This window comes from Strix aluco, chromosome 5 (genome assembly GCF_031877795.1).
Source record: "Strix aluco isolate bStrAlu1 chromosome 5, bStrAlu1.hap1, whole genome shotgun sequence".
Classification (NCBI taxonomy): domain Eukaryota; kingdom Metazoa; phylum Chordata; class Aves; order Strigiformes; family Strigidae; genus Strix; species Strix aluco.
In genome coordinates this window covers 30,059,406-30,078,399 of record NC_133935.1, presented here as the reverse complement: position 1 = coordinate 30,078,399, position 18,994 = coordinate 30,059,406, and the positions used below count along the sequence as shown (strand labels likewise).

Genomic DNA, 18,994 nt, shown 5'->3' with positions numbered 1-18,994 from the left:
GATTGCAGCTGAAGTGAGAAAGACTGAGAAAGAATTCCCTGGTTTTTACTCCAGTGCTGTTTCTTGCTTTACTCTAGGTTAGACAGTCTTCAAGGCAGGGCTTATTCTGTACTTTATGCTTATTTGTACGGCGGGGGGGAGAGAACTACCTTTATCTCTGTAACCTTTACATTTGAGTAATATTTTTAAAAGTAAGTTTTACCAATTTCAACAACAATTAATAATAAATTATAAGCATTACGGTTCATAGAGGAAACAAAAGAAAACTGGTGAGAAGAGTTGACCTGAAGTTATCCTAAATCCAAAGTAGCCATGCTGTTTTAAATCCAGCTTTTAAACTCAGACTAGCAGCCTTCAATAATAAGATCTATAGGAAAGTTAGATAGCCATAATGGAAAAACACACTCAGATTTGTGCTCTCAGGGGTAACCTATGGGGAACTAAGATGAGTGCCCAGATAGACACAGAATGTAACTGCCAGAATCTGTCTGTCCTGCACTGCTACTACACCTTCTCTAAATCCCTGTGGTACTGACCAAAACCATAGCTAGCACAGTTAGGGTCTCACAAGAACTACATCAATATACAAGTCAAAAAATGTATACTGTGAATAAGGGAAACATGCAGAGCAAGAAGGAGAACATGAGAGTATCTGAGGAGATTGTGTGTCATTGAGACTGTCAGGAGGGGTGCATATAAAACCTGCAGATAAGGAGGGGAATATGCATCTTTGCTGGATGGGCAGAATTTGCTTTACAGCATAAAGGCAGAAAGGAATTTTCCTGCTCTGATTTTCAGAGGCCAGTATGTTTACGTATGTTCTTCCCCCACCCTTAGAAAAGAGGTTTCTAGTTTCCCAGCAGACATTTTCTCTCCCTTGTCTTCCTCACTCAAACAGTTCCTCCATCTTCAAACAGACTTGCTGAGTTGTGGGTTACAACACAGAATCTAGCAGTCAGTGAAAATCTTCAGATGTTATTTGGTGTGTTGAACTCCAGGAACAGGTAACAAGGAATTCCGCACACCAGAAGCTTTGCAGGCCACGCATGCCAATTGGGTTTCAAACTTACAATGCATTCTCTTATGCATCACAAAGTGTAAGATTACTAACATTGTCATTGTATATTGCTTCACGTCCTTCCTAAACCACATTGCTACAATGCCTTTGAAGTGTGAAGTTACATTATTTTACCAAAATGTTACAAAATGTCAGTTAAAACCTTCCATCACTGTCTCTTCTGAATATATGTTATCTACCTCTGAAATTTAATATGCATAGGTTCTTCAGGTGGAACCTTTGTACCTGGAAAGTAGATATGACCTGTAGCACATCTTAAAACACATCTTAAAGATCTTAAGCACTTCTTAAAGGAAAAAAAACGGGTTTTAAAGGATAGGTCACCTTAAATATTTTTGTTGTTGTTGAAGATATTGTTACCTGATGGCATTAGAGGTAAGATCTAAGAAAAAGAGAAAACATTTTGCCAGTTTTGGGAGGGGCAGGTTAGTTATTCATGCATCATTAGTTAACTGTTTCTTAGTACCTTCAGATACTGGTTAATCTTTTCTTTTGTCTGTACAAATTTTAGCAGCTTGTCAAGGACAAAGATTTTTTAAAATGAGGAATTGTAGCTTAATGCCACAGAAACTAACAGTTGAATCCAAAGCATTGTGTTTGAAAACTCTTTTGACTTCTATTTTTTACCAATTATACTTATACTTGGTGGTATCTTTTTAACACTATGGCTGCATGATATTTTTAAAATACAGTATTTAAGGTATTGAACAATTTATGTAAAACACATATAACTTGTATGTACAAGCAGCTGTAAATTTGTTCAAGAAGAAATTATTTTAATTGCATGACCATTAAAAAAATTATTGCAAAATTTTTTATCAGTAATGAACTCCTCCTTATGGAAAGCTGAATAAGTAACATTCAAACACTGCTTCAAAATTATCTTACTTTCAAGCCAAAAAAAAAAAAAAAAGAGTTGAATTATTCACCACCCCCCCAAAATCTTTTGAATAGAAACTGATAAAATAAACTCATATGCAACTTTATTTGATGAAGAATCTGATACAGTAATTTCTTGTTAGTTCTACTTTTTGATGAGGTGTCAGAAAGCAGAAGATAGAGAAGAAATTGCTATTTGAATAGGCATCACAAATTTTTCCAGAATGCAGAAATAAGTATTCTGTACAATTACAGAAACATCTATGAGGAACACCACCGGTGTACTAGGTTTGATTCACTGAATTCAAAATATTGGCCAGTGGAAAGAAGAAAGCAAAGGTGAGCTACAATTTCTTCACTGAAATATGAGAAGTTTTCTTGATGCTTCCAGAACAAACTCTGAATGTCCAGTCAGACTTCCACATGACAGAAATAATAACGCGTTCATAAGAACTGGCACACAAACCTTCATATCAGGAAGTGAAGATAAAATTATGGCCATCTAGGAAAAAAGCTTATGAAAACATTCTGGACAAATAATTAGCTCTGTGAGAAAGAACAGAGATTTGACCAGGTCTTGGGGCTCAGGACACTACACATCTATTGCAGGCTAATGCTGACTTGCTTTGTGAATAAGGCCAGTGATTTGATTTCTCTATTCCTCACTTTCTCTGCTCTAACTGGGTGTTTCTATTACAGAGGAGTGCTAAAAACCTAAAGAAGATAACTAAGTACAGATTTTTACATCGAAAGGTAATATATTATTGAAAATTACTCTTTTCAAGCTTACTTCAAAGGTCTATTAAAGGAAACTGTGCAGAAAGGGATTACAGAAGGACTGTATAGTTACCTACCAGAACACCTCTATATAGCACTTATGTTGCTCTTACTGTTTGAGTAGCCCCTATTCCTGGACTAGTGTTGTAGACACCCAAGTCATCTTTGTGAGTGATGTGCAACTTCCAAGGGAAGAAATGTTTCTCAGAGGGCCTTCTTCTGCTCTGAGACACCATGAGTTCAACATCCCGATCGGAGAGCAGCCGGATTAGATCACCATCATGGTCACGGTAATTCAAAACAATGTCACTTTGGTCAAACTCCTGCCTGGTAGAAAAGAAATGGATTGATCCCCAGAAATCAAGGAATGCCTGTGAGGTGCTTCATGATGAACAGTATACTGGAAATCTAATTCATTCTGCTAAAAGCCACACAAAGCCTTGGGTGTCTTGGCATTCTTGGTACAGCTAGTACTAGAAATCATACAGCCATATTCATGCTGTGTTGTGTTTAAGCTAAGAAATCTGACAGAATGAAGAGCCATTTCTAGTAACACCATATGCAGGGCACAATTAATCTATGAGTTTGGTAAAATTCCCATGCATAAGAGTTGACTGTAGTAACTACCCACTTTTGCCTACTTATGGTTGCTTTTTCTGAGGGGAAGGCAGGTTGAGGAATAGAAGAATATTAGCACAGGTATTCCATTACTAATATTTGATATTCTAATGTTTTGATGTTCAACACTAGATTTATCCAGTTTAACAGGTGTTAGAAGGCGGTCTCCTGCATCCTGAGGATGTATATTGGACAAAAGGTCCTTGCATGAGGATATGGCTCTGGTCTTAGGACAAGAAATGGAAACTTCTACCCAGCATAACTGAGTTAGAAGCATGTGGCATTCCATATTTATTGACAATCCCAAGGCAGACTAGTGTCTGCACAGATGGCCCTGGGCCAAGTCAAAGTACAACTTCTTCAGGACACTTGAAAAGTGTTTCACACCCAAAACATGGTGATGACCATGTACAATATGGAAAATGCAGGACTGGAAGGAACTTGATAAATGTTTAAATGATATTAAACAACTAACTGCTTGCATTGTACCTCATCAATTCCATGAGGTCTTTGAATGATGGAATGCTGCTCAGATCCTCTTCCACTGAGATATCCCTGTAACAAGAACAAACCTAACCATTACACATCATGAAAAAAGAATTGTCAGCATTTCTTCAGCAGTAAACTGGAACACTTTTTTCATATTACTTGATAGTGCTCACAGTCTCGTCATGGTAATAACAGCGAACTTTATTAACTGTGTCTTCCTGCTGTGGTAAATCTTTTATGATCTTCACAAAAGCACATGGGAAAATCCCAGTGGCATCATCAGCTGTTCCCTGGAATGATAGGAGGTGTTAGAATGAAGAAAACCATGCCATTTTGGCCACATACAATAAGTTCTGGAATTCAATTAATTTCCATGGAAACATAGGAATTTTTCTACTATAATTAAGAAAAAAAAGGCTATGGAAGTGACTTGATGGCATCCCTACAAAAAGAATATACAATTCCGTAGTCAATTAAAAGGCAAGGGAGTGAAACAGTGTGTAAAAAATGAAAGTCAGATGGTTACCAAGAAAGGCTGTGGTGTTTGAGCAAGCAGAGATATCATATCAGCAAACACACAGTATGTTCTCCTCATCCTTTTTCAGAACACTGCTGCATTGCCCAAGTTCTCTCTAATCAGGCTGACGTGTGTTGTGGTATGAAGCATGAAGTATACAGCAACTCACCCTGAGGCAAGAAACCAATTAATCGCTGAAATGGAGTTTCCATCTCCTTTCTGTGGCCTTTTTGTGTTCTAATCACTTCCAAAGAATTTAAAAACATTCCAGCAGAAGCAAATGCAAATGAAAATTGAAGTCTAGAGGGCACAAAATTTGTAAGCTAAAAATCATCAAGGAAAGAAAAAATTTCAAATTTGGAGTCAAGGATTTATTCTTGACAGTAAGACCTGATTATGATGCAGTTTATCCTTGAAAGGAGGAGACTCATCCCAAGGACTAGGAGAGCCCTTTCTACTCATATATTTCAAGGTATGCTAATAATTGAGTACTGCTACTGCAGTCTTACCTCCAACCAGTCTTTGTTTACTCTGCTGAGTAGATAGATCAAGTCTCCCTTCTTGAAGCTGAGTTCCAGTTTATTGGTTCCAGAAAAATCAAACAGTGCCTATGGAAAGTATAACACTGAAATTATTAACTCACAGAACTACAAAAATGAATCTTTCTTTCTGTTCTGTTCTTGGGGTGAGAGCATAAAGCAGCATGATAATATGCACTTCATCATCACAGATGTATTTCTGAGGTAAGAGCATATATATGACTGTAGTCTGAAGTTCTCACAATTTCTTCTCCTACTTGGCACACACAAAAATGCTTTGAAGAAGTAGTGAAAGCACTAGGATAAACACAGCTCAGAGAGCTACATGCTAGGATTCTTAAAGTGTCAGGACACTGAGCACCAGAGAAATAAATATAAAGAAGTTGAAAACACTTAAAATCAAGTAAGTCAACAGAGCTGAAGACAATTGACAACTTGAAAACTTGAAATCCTGAGAAATTAAGAAATATGTATTATTTCTGATTGCAGTTTTACAGCTTTCAGATTTGCTGAAAAATATCACAAAGAGCCTTAAAAAATTGCGGAAGTGTTGTGTTCTAATTTAATGGTAACTAACTGTTGTTTTTACATCTACCTATCAGGCCTGTATGCTGAACTGAGAGATTTGGGGATGTCTGGGAAATTATCATGTAGTTAAAATGGAACTTAGATGCCCCCTTCAGGGCAAAAAAAAAGGAGGTAAGCACATGCCACCACCCTAACAAGCTGTTCTTGAATAATTAAAGAGGCCAAGTTATCAGAAATGCACATTTCCCCAATTGTCCTTAGAGAACATGGTAGCCATTTAAATACTCTTAGAGGAGCAAAAATGAAAAGGTGTTCTTTATTCTGTGTTGAGATGGGTTTTTTTGGTCTTCTTAATGCCAAGGGTTGTCCTAATAAAAAAAAAGACAATGGCTACAGTTGTGGTGCTAGTTCATATGTCTACTTAATATATGTCTACTTAACATATGTCTCTGTCAAAAGCCATTTCATCTATTGAAAAGTTTTGGTAGATATATTCAATATTAATAAATTCAGAGATAAAACCCAGGAGATATGACTGATCCAAGACCTGCCATACTCAGTGTAAAAACCAAAACCAACAAACCTCAAAGCACTTGCATGGGTTTTTTTAATCTTACACGGCAGATCACATGTTCCAGGAAGCAAGACCATGCTCAGACAAGTACCGGTTACAAAGCAGTTCCATGTGTTTAATACCAAGACAATATACAGCAAAAGATTAGGGTATAGGCACTTTTCAGTAGAACACTTATGTTACAGAAAATACTACGATGCCTCACCTGCAAAGCTCTTAAACATATGCTGAAGTCAATGAGACTGAAGCTTGCGCTTGTTTTAAATTTAATTTATGGATATCACTATGTAAATGTGGACCATTTGGCAGTAAGTTGTCTCTCAGTTTTGAACCTTGGGTGATTCTGACTTCACAGTGGACCTTCTTATTACTCAGGTAAAGAGGAACAGAACACTTCTTTCCATCCTTTGTTTCATTCCCTGTTATTAAAATCAATTACTTCCCTGTGTTAATTTCACTTTCCCTTCTTTCCCCAAGCTCTAATTGGAAAAGGCAACTTGATCAATGAGACGCCAAAGTGAAAGAGAGTTTAATCTCCTATCCTATGACAGATTGTGCAGAGTACTCACCTCAGCCCGTGGTGTTGCCATGCGGTCAAAAATAGGCACTTGAGGTGAAATGCTTTTACTGCAAAGAAAGGAGACAACAGGGAAGTAAATATGTCTTTCCAGTCATCAAAAATACTACATGATCAGTAGTACAGTGTCCACATTTTCATTATTTAAGAGGCAGGCAAGCCATAGATCACTGGAGAAACTGCATGAGAATCTGTGTGCAGCACTTAAGTAAATAAATATGGATGCAACAACATCGCCCTAGGTCTCTCAGTTTCAGTGCAGAGCAGCAGCAATCGGATAATATCTGCTGCTGAGAACAGATGGAATTTTCAATACAGTCAGTATCCTCAACCTCTCTTCCACAGCACCGCTCAGCCTCCCCACTCTGCCTTCTGGGCATCCCTGTTTCTAGCATTCATGACATTCAGTTCAAACTCTGCCGTCATACACACATCCAGGAACACATACACGCATGCAGTTTTTGCACTGTTTGAGGAAAGTGAAAAGGAAGTGGGTTCATCTTTGTTATGTTGAAAGGAGAATTAATTTCTCTGAAGGGTAATGAAGTATGACATCTACTTAGCAGTTCTCCAAAGGGATGTTAATGCTGCTATGTAGGACAAGCCCCTGTTTAGATAAAGGACAGTAACAAATTAAATATTCAGTTTCATTTAGTGTCTGAACCAGACCTCACTGAATTCAGTGCCAAAACTCACACTGACTTCAGCGGTGTAAGCCTATGTCCTTAAGATTGGCCTGTATATTCTGCACATTATAATAGATACTGCTATTAAAGAATTATCAACAGATAGAGCTGAGCAGCATTTTTTTAAAAGCAAGCTATACTCTCACTTTGGATTTTTCCTTTAATGCAAGTACCACATCCACTTCAGAAAATTGAGATTGCTGAAAACAAGGAATACCCTGTGTTCATTCTACCACAAAGATCCTCATATTAGGACTTCATGGATTCACTTGGGAAACACAGTGGTGGTCCTAATCTCTCTCTCCCCACAAAACTGGACAGCTTCTCTTACATCAAGCAATGCTGAAAAAACATGCCAATCACTTACACTCGGCGTGTCCGTGGGCGAAGTCGTCTCAGTCTGTGAGGCACCTGTTCACTATCAAAGGTTGAGTGGTAGAAGAACAGTCGTACCTCTTCATCCATCAACACCCAAATGGGTAGGCAGAGTAGGTTCTGTGCCAAGAGCAAGTAGGAAGCAGAGTGTAACAGTGGGAGAGACCAATTCTGTATTTATTTACATGTAACAAATATGCCTCTCTGACCTACAGGATCATGAAGGATATTCATTACTGCCAGAAATCTTCCTCCTCTCCCTTCTCACTCAGCAGGACACAGCTGAACAGCTGACAGTTTCTCCTGTTTACTCCTCCAGTTGGCTAATGTATTGCTTCACTCTTTTTGTGCCTGATTTACTGCAGAAGGAGTAAATTGTGCTTTGTGTTTCCCTTCAGAACATGAATGACTGTGGAAAGAAGGCAATCTTAAGTACTGAAGTCTTGGCTAGTGCTTCACACTTTTACTGATTTAAAGTCAGGTTTTCAGTTAACCTGCACGCAAAAAATTTCTCTCCTTGATGCTACTGGCTGCATCTTCACTGTAGAGCAGGTACAGCCAGCAGCCCACCCCACTCTCCTAGTCCCTTAGGTGCACAAGCCAACTCCATATTCACGCAACATGTGGAGATTCACCATTTTCTCATACGTCTTAGGGGTTTTTTTGTAAGGATATCTATCTATATATGAAGGCAGGAAGTAAGCCTTTGTGAACTGCATACTCCAACAGATCTTAGAGCCTGAACAATCTGGCGAATAGGACTGCTGGTTGTCCCACAGTGTGGACACTGTCTTCAGTCAAAACAAAGAGAGAAGTAGATACCTAGGACTACAACAGTACTGTCTCTCTTAGCTGATTTCAAGAGGTAAGTATCTGCAGTGCTCAGTGCAATCTCAACCTTAGTTTTAAGTTTTACCTTCATGTAGGCATTTAGGATAGGAATCCTGTTCTCAGCAATTTCCTTTTTGGCCCCAACATAAACTTTTCCTGGAAAATATAAAACCTGTGACAGTTATTGAAGACAAAAAATGGAGGCTGTCAGAGAAATGAAGCAATCAGAAGAAAGTAGGATTTCCAAGAAAATACATATTTTCTAAAGGATTTTAGGTTTCTAAATGGACCTTATCACAGGTGAAGTGACTGCCAATGGAACTAGTTCCTCATCACAACCACTTCCCTACAATGCACTCTTTAGGACAGGCTGGGGCTGAAAAAGCTGCTAATCATGCATATATTTGGTACTGACAACTTACCTGGCAATATGGGAAGGGTGCAGGTAAAAGGGCTATTCTTGCTCTCTGCCCCATATCTCTCCTCTAGTTTGGTGTGCAGGGCATAGAACTGACGATAGCGTCGGAAAATCAGGTATCTGCCACCACCTTTAACCTTTACTTCAATGACAAACATCTGAAACAGAGAAGAGGGATTCAGGCTGATGTTCATACTTATCAACACTTACCAAATGAAAGTGAGGCATTCAATAGGAACATGAGATCAGTGCTCCAGTAGTGGGAATATTGTCTTAGGGGCAGAGTGGAAAGCAAGCCTTCAGTTATGCATCTGCAGACTCAAGTACTAGGAAATAACAAAATAGCACCAAACAGTGTGGTATATGTGTGGATCCAGCTTTCCCATGGATCATGATCCTGTGGCTGCTCTCTACTACATAGTCTTAAAAGGAAACCTGAAATGACTAGATGCTACTCTATGCTTACACACCTTCCCTCAGTGACAAACAAAACATTAAGGAAGTAAATACAAATATTTTACTATAGGATGCTTTGGACATCTAAATCTATAGACAGACATCTAAATTAATTGATTTTCAGAGTCTAAGGCCTTCATACTTCTTTTTGACTTTAAAAATTACACAATTTCAGAAAATATGGCCTGACCTCCTTGAACCACTACTTATTTCTTATCTCTTGCCAAAACTGCTTTGCTCTAAGGGAGGTCATGATTTCCATGCACTGAACTATGAGTCACGTTGCAGCCAGATCCTTCAGAAAACATAAAGACAGAGCAATCAAACATCAGTATATTCTACAGTAAAACCTGCATACTGCAGTGGGAAGGTTTTATGAGCAGTATCTCCAGCAAAAGCAGAAGTCAGACTGAGCCGGTCTTATCCAAAATCCCTCCTCAGAAGATCTCATAGTGCTCTTCCCTCCTATTCCCTTCCTGTGTGCTCTTTCATGACTTATTAATATGCTACCTTCTGTGGAGATGGAAGCATCCTAACTTGCCAGTACCATAGAATAATGACCCTGTCCTTCTACCATCTTTGAATTCCTTTCCCACTATCTTCACCAAAGGTACAGCACTCTAACAGGAAATAAATCAGAAATTAGGTAAGAATTTAGAAAACAAGCAATGTTAGAGGATATCTTTGTCCCATTTCACCCAAGCAATAAATTTTTAGGCTAAATCTGTGATGGACTATTCCAGAAAAAAGAAGCACTGAGTTCTCCACACAGAACTATTCATGCCAAAAAGCAATTACACCATATTAACTGCATTTTGCTTCCCACAACCAAACCAGTCACAGATGAGGGTGTATAGAGACAGGATAAATGTCCCTTCTTACATAATAACTAGTAAAGCCTTTCTTCTCTTCAATATCTGCAATGTTAGCTGAAACAGGTACATCATCTGGAAGCTGGTCAAAATCACTGTGAAGCAAGAACAAAAGATTTAGATTACTCATACTGGCATTAGCCTTCGGAGGTCTCTGTGCCATACAGAACAAAGATAGTTAGGCAACATCATATCATCTAGTGTTAAAACCAAGAAGCTAGAAACTCATGGTGTCATTCTCTTCCTCTGGAGGTCTGATCTTGAGATGTCAAGTTTCTATAAGTTCAGCACAAGTCAGTGACCGTTGTGAAGATTCATCAAGCCTGAAAAACATCCCTATCATTCCTAGGCTCGCTAGAGTAGCAGGACTACAAAAGAAACACTTGAGCTGGTAAGCTTTTCCTGAGAAATATGATCAACTGTGGATGCATTCTTAATCCTCCCTACAGCATCTAGTAAATTTGCAATAATAATTCTGCAGCAGTATCTCTTATTCTAAGGAGATCATTATATACCATGATTTATGGTGTTATTATTACTGTGTTACTGTAGGGAATAGGAAACAGTTCTGAGAAAAGAGCTTGTTGTGCTAGGTGCTGTAGAAACTGACAGCATGAAGCTAATTCTTAAAAAGCTTACGCTCTATGTGTGAGATGCATACAATGTACCTTATACATATAAGAAAAGAGACAACAGAAGGATAAGTACAAACAGAAAAAAAGCAAAGAAACAAAGACATAGTATTGGTCTGTATCATAACTACTGGTGCCTGTACCAGCTGTCAAAATATTGTCAAGTTTTCTTGTAGACAACACAGTAAAGCAGACTCTTAGGCTTTGAAAAAAGAACAAGTAATCTAGCAAATATTTACAGGGAAACCTCCCAGTCACAGCAGATAACCTGAAGCAAGCACAAAGATACTAGTTTGAAAATGTCAAAAATGTGTGAAAGAACACATGATAGTGGGCAAGGTTAAAATAAGCTTTGCAGATCCTAGAAAGTATTGGATTTGAAGCAAGAGAGAAGGAAAGATCCCTGCAGGAACACCTACAGAGCAGCCATATGACCACACTCTTATGTTTCTTGTCTATATTGTCCACACAATAAAACAGCATGGATTGGCAGGTGCTTCTTCCTCTGGGACCTTCTCCTTGGTACAACATCTTTGACACACAGAAGAAAATTTCATCTTTGCTTCAATCTTACAACTCAATGTTTTTAGAGTGGTATTTATATTAACACTTACATAAAAAGGACCAAGAATGAGGAAAAAGGAAAAAAGGATAACAAAAGAGGTAGAGAGAAAGAGAAACTTTAAAAAGGATCATGTAAGAAATGCCAAGCTGACGTAATGTTAAATATTCTGATAATACAAAAAACATGGCAGTTGGCTCAGTTTATTCTGCTAGGAGAACATCCCAAGCAGGGGCTTCCACAATGTGTAGCCCATCTGGAAGGCTGAAGTAATGATGCAAAGCCTTGCAATAGCTTGCTGTACGAGGAGAATGACATGAATCAGCACCACCCACAACACCATAAATACTACCACTTACTGTGAAGAGGGATGTGGTTATGGAGATCAAGAGATATAATTAGTCATATCAGAAACACTCATACCATAAACCCTGGTAAAAGGGAAACTGCAGCTATGAAGAGGACAATGATCCACTATTGTCATAGGTGGTGAATATTCCCCACGAAAAGAAGAAAGTCCACTCCAACTTAAGAAATGGTCTGCTCCACACCAAGCAGCCTAATAGTTTGGAAGCTACAATAACAAGAAGCCTTTTAGAATCATCAAAGAAGCTTGCATCCAAATTAAATTAACAGATTGTAACAGTCACATGGAGGCTGTTGGGGAGGTGGTAGGAGGGAGAGAAACATTACCTCTTTTCTCGCAGCTGTCGGGGAAGAGACATGGTTTTCTGCTTCTTAAAACCAGATGGCTAAGTTCTATTCCTCCACTTCTTGGGCAGTTCCTGGCTGGGTAGGATGAACACAGTCAAAGCAATTCTCCCTGCGTGAATCAAGAGCCCTCTACAAGGCCTTTTTTGTAATGTCTCAGTGTCAGAGGATTTCTTCTGTACATCCCCACCCCCATGAGATTGAGGAAGTACTAGAGAAAAAACAGTCATAAAGAAAAACCGTTTCGTGATGTCTGTCATGTATCGAAACTGCCACAGTTGAGAAACAAAAAGCCCAACAAAAAAGCAGAAACTATGAGCCCCATCTTCTATTGTCCACCTCTTCACCAAAAGATCTGCCTCTGTGGAAAGCCAGTATGAGTGGGCTCAACAAATTCCGTTTACCCCAGCTAGAATTTCCCCACATACACCTCTACACTAATGTTTGTAAACTAGGAGGAATATTTCCAATCCCTTCTTGAAGCTCTGTGATTCCTGAGAATCGTCCTTTCCATGGACCAAGAGCCAGGAGGTGGAGCTAAAGAATAAATTTTCAAGTGGGAGCAGAAAGTATGGTCAGGAAATTCAACCTTGCCAAACATATGGGTACTAGGGTATCAGGCACGGGAGATTACGAAATGAGCTTTGAAGGATGGATCAATGCAAGTAAGACATGAGTCCTTGAAAGAGCAGAGATCTTTTCAGCTTCATGTGCTCAGAACAATCCACATTTGCCATCTACAAAGACAGGTTAGTGGCTCAGCCAAAGAGAATCCTGACTGCCCTGCCTTGCACACAAAGGGTAGTGATATAGCATTTGTACAACATCAGCTGACAATCTTTCAAGAAGAAAGTAAAAGGAAGACGGTGATGAGGAAACCATTTTTTCCTAACACTGTGGATAAGTTGCAGCATAGCTTATCTGCCTTTGTCAAAAGCTGTCATGTGTAGTATCTTTGTCTCCCCATTTCAGTCTTTGACTCTCTTCCATTTTCATGTTCAATATATATTTGGTTCCTTCTTCCTCTATCAAGCACAAAAATTCTCATTTGAATGGAGCAAAAGTCAACCAGCATCCTTCAAAATAAAACTCTATTTACAACTGTAATCATCAGCCTTGAGAGTAAACTGCATTTCACTGCATTTTAATGAAGTAAGTTCTTCACCCATCTTTTTCCTGTGGATAACTGAAGGCACCATTCTAGAATTTGAGAGGTGATACAGTGTCTCTTGATCAGAAAGGACCAGGAGAAGCTACAAAATTCTGAACTGTACTTTCTGAGTGATCTGCTACTCTGTGCTGTTCACACAGCCTGACCAGAGTAGTTTTAAGTGGTGATGTTAGATATGAGTATTTTCCCAGACGTTCACACTCTGCTGTGTATTCCCTTTTCTTGATCAGGCCTGCTAAATGTGCTGTCCTCACGTAACCTGAAGTCAGGCTCATTATTCTCTTCCCTTTGCCTTGAGTGAGAAAATAATCAAGTTTTCCAACTGCAATCCTCTTGCTTTCTCCTGAAATTCAGAAGGAAATAGGAACAGATCACCTTGACCAGAACTTTTAATAACAAGATCACAATATATGAACTCATAAAAATTCAGAGGAGCCCTCCCGACACATGCAAAAAGATTGTGGAAAGCACAAGAACTGTGCAAACTTTAATAAAAGTGAAATAGAAAGGCTGGAGGGGTACTTTTAAGGTAACTGTTTATATTTGATGCATATCATAGTTTTGAAAAGATAATCATAAAAAGGATACTCTAATCTTTTCAAATCTCTTGGAAGAAAATCTAGATACAATGCAGGTACATCTTTTAAGAGACAGAGGATGTGACAGAATGCAAAAATATTTGCTCATTGTTTACCTGGAGACGTGGCTTTTCAAGAACAAGTCGACAGACAACCTCACAGACAAATTGTCTATGCAACTGCTTTGCTGTAAGCCAAGTAAAACAAATTGAGAGCAGCAAATCAATTCCACTACCCTCTACTAGAGATTATAGCCAGTAATAATACTAATCTGAGAGAATAATGCCAGTAATAATACTAATCTGAGAGATTATAGCCAGTAATAACACTAATCTGGGAGAATAATACTAATCCGAGAGAATAAACCTGCTAAGAAAGTTCCTGATTCTGAAACATTTTCTTATTCTGAACCAAACCAAAACCAAAATCTTATTTTCTGATGAAAAGGCAGATTCTAACCTCAGAAGACTGGATAGCTGATTGGTTAGAGGGTCACCAAGGCTGTGAGAGACTAAGATTCAAAACACTGCTTTGCCATGTTCTTCTGTGCCAAATCAGTGCCTCAACTACCAGGTGTTTTCTCTCAATTTCTGCTGTTGTGCTACTATAGTAAAAATAGCAGTTTCCACTGCTGAGGAAAAGGGCTGGGTCTAGTCAAAGCCACATTCTCTCTCTGCTCAAGTAATTATTTTATTATTGATGAATTAAATAAATGTCCATTACAAAATTTATACCATAATCACAGTACCCATGTCAAGAGATATGCCTGCACTAGGAAAGTATCCAATTTCATCAACTGACATGGTCAGCTCTCAGTTTTGAGAGAACCCACCCATACACCACCGGCAACATGGTCATTATGGCACTATGCATCAACCCTTATCCATGTGCAAGAGAAAGCAGGCATCACGTTCAGGAAATACTAATTAATTAATTAATTTAATGAGACCACTAAGAAAATCCTCAGGTGACTGCATCATGACCATATGCTTGAAACTATTACATACCTTTCTGCAATTCAGCACCTACTATATTATTTTGGCCATGTATGCCTGTGAACTGTGAAACTGTGGCCTTCTGCCCAATGCAGATATTGTCAGAAAATCCTTGGACAAGGATACACAGCACCTTGGAAATCTGACAGTATTAGTTATAACCAAACAGCCAGAGCAAGCATGGAATTCTAATGGAAAATGACAGTGTAGTCCCAAATCACTATGGATACACAAACCACTAATAAAAGGTAAATCAAAGGAACATAGCAAAAATACTCATCTGAATCAATTCTGTTGACAGCACTACATACCATGTCTAACAGGGCAGCAGCTACTGTATCATTTTGGCTGTGCATGTCTGTATGCTCTAGAATAATGGCTCCTCTCTGGTGCACCTGATGTTAGAAAAGTGCTGCATAGTTATGTTCAGTCACCAGCCATAGAATAAATTTGTTAAGTGACAGAATAAAGCAAACAAGAATAATATTCTTAAAAGATACCTGGTCTCATCACAGATTAATCTGTAAAGGAAATAACATTTTAACAGTCACTGCAGGGAAGATGAACATCAAATAGAAACACATACAGCAGAGTTGGCTTGCAAGATACTTTCATTCAACCTATTGTTTTCAAAGGACATGTGGAATGTTCGTTTCTGTAGCTTACACATCATTAGCAGTTGAGTGTCTTGTCTTCTGTGGTTGCTTAAGACTGAGCTGCAGCTGGTAACACTGATTCGGGAAAAGTGATGTGGGGCTATATTCCATTTTCCGTTCATACTACATACTTGTACAGATTTTGGTTTTATGGTTACCATCAGCTTTACGGAATGTTTTAATAGACTTTTACAATATTTATGTTCAAATACAGTTGTGTTTAAACTCCTTATCATTATTATAACTGCACATGAATAATGAATTACAGCTCTGTAAAATTTTTGGACAAAAGTAACATATGATAAGCTACTCATGTCTGCCCTGTAATCTTCAGTGCTCTTTTGCAGGTAGTACTACAAAATCCTTAGAAGGCAGTTGGTCCAATGGTAAGTAATGAGACCCTTTTTCTTCAATATATGCTTTCAGGACAGAAGAAAACAAACTCATAAAAAAAAAAAAAAAAGTTGTCCTATCTTTCTGAACTTCTCAAAAAAAAAACCCAAAGAGGAGATACGTTGAGCTGACTGGTTTTATGTTCTTCATTAGATAACGGCTCAATCTGTATTGGCTGAGTGCATGGATACTCTCCCTGTCACACATTGTGCTGGGAGAAGAAAAGGCACAGGAGTATAGATAAATAGGACTTTGGAAATTTGCTTTGATTTAAATCTGGACACAGTTTCCATGACTGCTTGTTTAGGGTGAAATGTAACTAGTAAGCACAGGCAGAAAAGGACTATGATCATGCCCTGCTGATATAAACAGAACTAAACAATCCCTTGTGAACTACAGAAATTTGAAGATCAGCATCTACCACTGTTCCTGGCAGTGAATTTTATGGTGTCATTTCTAGAATAAATTACTACTCAACATGAAAGGGCTTTACAGAAACAAATATTAAAGAATCAGCAGCCTTTTTTTAAATTACATTTTTCTTGGAACATCAAACTAAAACCCATAACTGAATCTTGGCTTTTGCACCTCAACTGCTTGAGCAAAACAAGGAATAAGTATTGCAGGAAAAGTTACCCCCAAAAGTGAGGTTTTTCTTTAGTCATCATCAGCTATTTTGGAAATATGGGTTCAACAGTATCATTCTGGGTTTTGTTAGTTCATGATGCCATAGCCAGATCTTGCTAGCTTTTCTTATGCAGAGCAATATCACAAGCAGTGTTAGTATCTTCCTCTCTGGAAAACAATTCTTCCTTTACAATAAACCTGCTTCCTTTAAAAATCTTTTAAAAAGAAACAGGATTTCTCTCTGATACAGTAGGATTACCTAAGACTGGAAGAGTTAAAGGAAGTCTTGCCAGAACAGTAGTAACTTCTTGATGAGCAATGGGGCTTTTTGTTCTTGTAGAGCTCAGCTGGATATGCATGCCCAAGACTAGGCTAACTGAGAAAAATGGAAGCTCAGAAACAGTAACAGAACATTTCTTCATCCAGACAGCATGTCACTTCCAGAATAAAAGAGACAAAGAGGGAAGAAATAGGACAGAGCTTGCCACTGCTACTGTGTGTGACAGATGTGGGCTGGAGGTGGACCTGTATGTTCCAGTCAGTTACCAGTGTCAAAATCTGTTAACTGGCCATTGCAGACAAAGAAGTAGGATAGCTCCATCCAAGAACTCCTGCGAGAGCTATTCCTACAACCATCCCTCCAGAAGCTTAAAAACTAGTTTTAAGTGCATAGCTGTAGTGTCCCTTTGTGGCAGGAGAGTCTCTGTGTTTTAGTCTCCTAATCATCTGAGAGTTAAAAATCTGTCAGTTATTGCTACTCAAGACAAAGAAAATCCTGCTTTGTCTGTTTCACAAATTCAAAAGACCTGTCAATATTACTCAAAATAAATTTCACTGAACTTTCTCAAATCTCAAAATAGGGTTGGAATTTGCTGCATTCAAACCTTCCTACACTCTTTCTAATAGTTTAACTTCCCCATCCATTTGATGAAATCCTGCTACCAAATTCCTTTTACTTAATTTAGAAACTTTAGATAAGTGCCTTTAGTTAAGTGGAAGTTCTATGAAGAGACAGTGAATAGAGACAGGCACCACTGGCCAGTAAATCAGACCTCAAGTGGGCCAACTCCCCCTCTGAAGGTTTTATCTCTCTCCTTGGAATATACAAGAATTATAAAGTAACTATATTCCCAATTTTGTCACCTCAGGTTCCTAAAGTTAAGGAAATAAATCTGTGACTTACTGTGGACCTAGTTATTAGTGGTATAAAGGTACATTCCCATGCGCGACTTGGCTATATTTGGATATGCACTTTTACACTGTTATAATCGTCTTTACCCAAGGGGAGTTGTACTACTTAAGCTACACTGATATAGTCAAAAAAGCACAATTTTCTGGTACAGACATATCCAGTCTGCTCATTATAGAGAGTTTATGGCTCATTTTCTAATGGTTAATAAATTGGGACAATATTCCCTAGCTGGGGGGCAATATTTCCTACTGGGGGGTAAGGGGGATAGAGATTAATATAGGCAGGCAAGTGGCAAATATAGAGACAATAAGACTCAAGATCCTGTAATTGTCAAAGTTTTGTTTTGTCAGTCAGAACTTACAGAACTGTCAGTCAGAACTGTCTACAGCCTGTCTCACCTGCTGCCTCAACTACTGGCCTTTTATTACTTCAGCCTTTATTCCTTGAAAGATAGACTTGTGAAATGAGCCCACCAATTACCTTGCCAATAAGCAATCTGATCCCAAGCCAGCTGCCAGTCTGTCCATTTCAAGTATGGAAGGCTGGAGTTTGCATCTCCTCAGTAGGCAGAAGGCTGCCTTTTTGTGTGAAGCTGGGTTTAAATAAGAGACCCTTCAAATAACTTCATTCAGTCCAGCCACTGGCTTGCTATGTGATTCCTTATGCCTCAGCTTTACCAAACGTAAAATGGGACTTCACTTTCCTCATGGGGGAAGAGTGAAAAGGAAGAATGCTCAATAGAGGTATAATTCTTTGGGAAAGTCAGGTGAAAAGTGAGAAACTACACCCATTATCCTTAGCAACTCACCTGCACTCAAAATCACCTACAGTGTAAACTGAAAACAATATAAAAATGTAGCTCTTTTAAAAAGTAATGCTCTGATGCCAGCCCTTAAAACTGATTTGCAAACCTTTAGGAAAGAATGTGGTTGTTAAACTATCATGTATGTTGAAGAACTGTAGCCAATGGGCCTGCCCTACTACAGAAAAAACACCAAGGAAATTAAATTAACAGCTTTCTGCCCCAGAGCACTATCTAATCTGGGAATACACCATTCTGCTAGCAGATTGTTTCAATAATCTGAGCCAAACAAAGGTAATGGGGGACTCTGAAGCTGTGATTTCAAGAAATGAGTATATGATGATGGTATCAGCTTAGGAAACATACTCTTGCTTTTTGCTGCTCCACAGGTTGGCACATCTGAGGCTGTACTGCAAAATACGTCAGATAAAAAAATGTTTTTACAGCTGGATTAGTTAAGC

At 38.6% G+C, this 18,994-nt stretch overlaps 1 protein-coding gene across 1 annotated transcript; it reads right to left on the bottom strand.

Annotated features, from left to right (window-relative positions):
• Positions 1-2,044: 2,044 nt before the first annotated feature.
• On the bottom strand, positions 2,045-12,192 carry NCF4 (neutrophil cytosolic factor 4). The gene is made up of 10 exons (XM_074826558.1): positions 12,102-12,192; positions 10,225-10,309; positions 8,891-9,044; positions 8,554-8,624; positions 7,630-7,757; positions 6,569-6,626; positions 4,868-4,966; positions 4,001-4,131; positions 3,842-3,907; positions 2,045-3,061 (listed from the first exon to the last, which is right to left on the bottom strand). The coding sequence occupies exons 1-10, from the start codon at positions 12,131-12,133 to the stop codon at positions 2,833-2,835; spliced, it is 1,053 nt and encodes a 350-aa protein (XP_074682659.1). The 5' UTR covers positions 12,134-12,192; the 3' UTR covers positions 2,045-2,832.
• Between the last annotated feature and the right edge of the window lie 6,802 nt (positions 12,193-18,994).

Coding starts and splice junctions, on each gene's coding strand:
- NCF4 (XM_074826558.1), bottom strand. CDS start 12,133: ATGTCTCTTCCCCGACAGCTGCGAGAAAAGAG. Junction 10,310..12,101: donor CGACAGCTGCGAGAAAAGAG/GTAATGTTTCTC, acceptor CTTGCTTCACAG/TGATTTTGACCAGCTTCCAG. Junction 8,625..8,890: donor CACCCTTCCCATATTGCCAG/GTAAGTTGTCAG, acceptor TATATTTTCCAG/GAAAAGTTTATGTTGGGGCC.